Source organism: Capricornis sumatraensis, chromosome 16 (assembly GCF_032405125.1).
Source record: "Capricornis sumatraensis isolate serow.1 chromosome 16, serow.2, whole genome shotgun sequence".
NCBI classification, from domain to species: Eukaryota; Metazoa; Chordata; class Mammalia; order Artiodactyla; family Bovidae; genus Capricornis; species Capricornis sumatraensis.
In genome coordinates, this window is record NC_091084.1 from 80976651 (window position 1) to 80979264 (window position 2614).

Below are 2614 nucleotides of genomic sequence, written 5' to 3' on the forward strand. Positions count from 1 at the left end.
GGGGGTCCTCTCTGCCTGCCTCTCTGCCCCGCCAGCCCCTCGGTTTTCGGAACCTTGGGGGCGACAAGTCCCCACGGCCACCCCTTCCCCCCCCCGTTTCTGTCTCTCCCTGACTGCTGCCCACGCCTGAGCCTTCAGCACCCCTGGGGTACCCCAGACCCCCATTCCAGGGGGGCCTGGGCGTGATGGGGTGGCGGCGGGGGGAGGGGCGGCGGGAGCAGGGTCCCCCCCAGGGGTGGGGCAGTGCTCATGCTGGTATGGAGGCGCGGCCGGGCGGGGGCAGGTGTGGGAGGGTGGGGCATGCGTCGGGAGGGCAGAGGCCGCCGGAAGCCCTCAGTCCCAGCCGTTGTCCTTCACCATGTGCGACATCTCAATGATGTACTTCCCCTCCTTGTACTTCTGGCTCGTCTCAAAAGCCTGCTCCTGGCGGGGGGAGGCCGGCAATGTGGGCCGGCAGGTCCGCCTACCGCCACCGGCGTAAGCCCGCCCCCCACCCGGTCCCCCCACTCCTAGCTCCCTCCTCCCTCTGGGTCAGGCAGACACCTGACGGGTGGCCACTGGGGCCTGGGGGGCCACGGAGACGCCCCACCCCCGCCTTCAGAGGGTGGCCCTCCCCCCGGTACTTACATATTTCCAGCCCAGGGTGGTTTTGCAGCTCTCGCAGAAAATATCAGCTACCGAGTGCAGCCCCGTGAGCAGGAGGCGCTGTTCAGCTGGCCCGCACCCCACGTTGACCCTGGGAGACGGGAAGGACCCAGCACACGGGGCGGGCGGGGGGGGGGGAGCGGGGTGTCACTCCGTCAGCGCACCCCCAAAACAGCCCAGAGGGCCCAGCATCTGGAGAGAGCGCGACCCACCCAGCTGAGAGCCCTACCTCCAGCGCCCCACCGCTTGCTGTCTAGCGCCTGGCACCCTAGTTCTCCCGGGCTTCCGCCAAAGGAGAGGCAAACCCAGAGGGCGCAGGGCACCCACCTCGGGCGGCTCAGCCCCTCTCTGCAGAGAGGAGAGCTGTTCACCCACACCGGCACACACGCACGAGGGAGAGGGGCAGACTCACACGGAGTTAAACAGGTAGGCTCGGCCATGGCTCCCCTGGAAGGACTGCGGAGACACGGGGCCGGTGGTGACTGCGGGGAACCCTTGACCCCGCGGGTCACGCGCTCCCTGAATACCCCGCGGGGGCATGGAGGCGGGAGGCCAGGCTCCGTGGCGTCACCCCCGGGTAAAGTCTGGAAGGGCCTGAGGCGGGGGGCGAGGGCGGGGGTGGGAGTGATGGAGGCCGTTACCTTGGAGATGAGCTCGTCGTGTTTGGCCAGATGTGCGCGGCAGTGGACGCAGCTGTAGGTTCGGTGGCAGCGAGGCAGATAGCTGCGGAAGGTCTTGGCTGGGAGGCAGGCGGGGGCCGGGCCAGGGTCGCAGCTGGGCATGACGGGCTGGAGGACGATGCCCTGGCGGGCGGGGGGCGCGGGCGCCGTGCAGCCCCCGCACAGACGGTCGCAGGTGAAACAGCGGAGCAGGCTGGCTAGAGCCGTGTTTCAGGACGGGGGCGGTGCGGGGGGGCTGCCGGGCCAGGGCCCCCCCAGACGTGAGCCAGGCAGAAATGCAGGTCACCTGGGAAGGAGGGGAGGGTCACCAGGAGAGCCGGGGGAGCCCCCGCCGGGGGCACGGAAGAGCCGGGGCGCCTGCGATCACCTTCACTCCTGCTTCACCCATCCGCGGCAGCCCTGCTCCGCGCGCGCGCGCGCGCTCACACTGCATCTGCCACCTGGGCTGACCGTCTGCTCGGGCCGGCCCCGCAGCGGATGGGGGGCCTCAGCCCCGGAGGCGGTGTCTCGCCCTCCTGGGGCCAGAGCCAGCCTCCACCATTTTCCACCGGGAGCGGCCCGCTGCCATGGGAGCCGCGTCGCTGGCAAATGCTCCTTCCTCTCTGGCTTTTCCGTCCTTTTTGGAGGATGCATCCCACGTGTGCTGGTAGGCTCTGTGTCTCTGGGGCTCAAAGCCTTGAAAAAGTTGGGGATGCGTGCCGGTCCTTCCTTCCGTGACCTCGGTTTGCAAGGTAATTGGCCCCAGCACACGATTTGTGTGGGTGGGAGGAGCTTGCTGAGAAAGGGAAGGAGCGCGGGCAGGTAGGCAGACACGCGCACTCGGCGCCAGTCCTCTCGGGGGGCGGGGGCCCAGAGCCTGATGGGCGTCTCTCCTGGGACCAAGGGCCTCAGACGGGGCTGCTGCCCGGTCCTGCACTTGGGTCGGCTCATTCTGGCTCGGGAGCATCACTGGGCTCGTCTTCTCAGCCTCTGAGCTCGTCTGTCTCTCTCTACTGCCCTCTAGGATTGTTGCCTCGTCTCTCAGTGAAGCACCCAGCCTAGGAGAGAAACGATCTTCCCTTTGGGCACGTCTGACCGCTGGGGGCCAATGGCAAGTAGGGCCGGTGTCAGAGAGGCCGGCGGTCCCGGGCCGTGTTTGCGGCGCGGGCGCGGTGTCTCATGATGGGCAGCGTCACAGCCCCGTGGTTTGGGGGCACAAGGTTCAGGATGTTTCTTTCCCCTTCTCCCGGGGGCAGGGACTCTGGGTGACGCGAGATAAAAAGAATTGCCTGGCTCTGATTAAGAATCTT

At 68.1% G+C, this 2614-nt stretch overlaps 1 protein-coding gene across 1 annotated transcript; it reads right to left on the reverse strand.

The window, feature by feature from the left end:
* Positions 1-333: 333 nt before the first annotated feature.
* YPEL4 (yippee like 4) lies at positions 334-1427 on the reverse strand. Its single transcript, XM_068989207.1, has 4 exons — positions 1287-1427; positions 1058-1101; positions 628-736; positions 334-423 (listed from the first exon to the last, which is right to left on the reverse strand). The coding sequence occupies exons 1-4, from the start codon at positions 1425-1427 to the stop codon at positions 334-336; spliced, it is 384 nt and encodes a 127-aa protein (XP_068845308.1).
* Positions 1428-2614: the final 1187 nt, after the last annotated feature.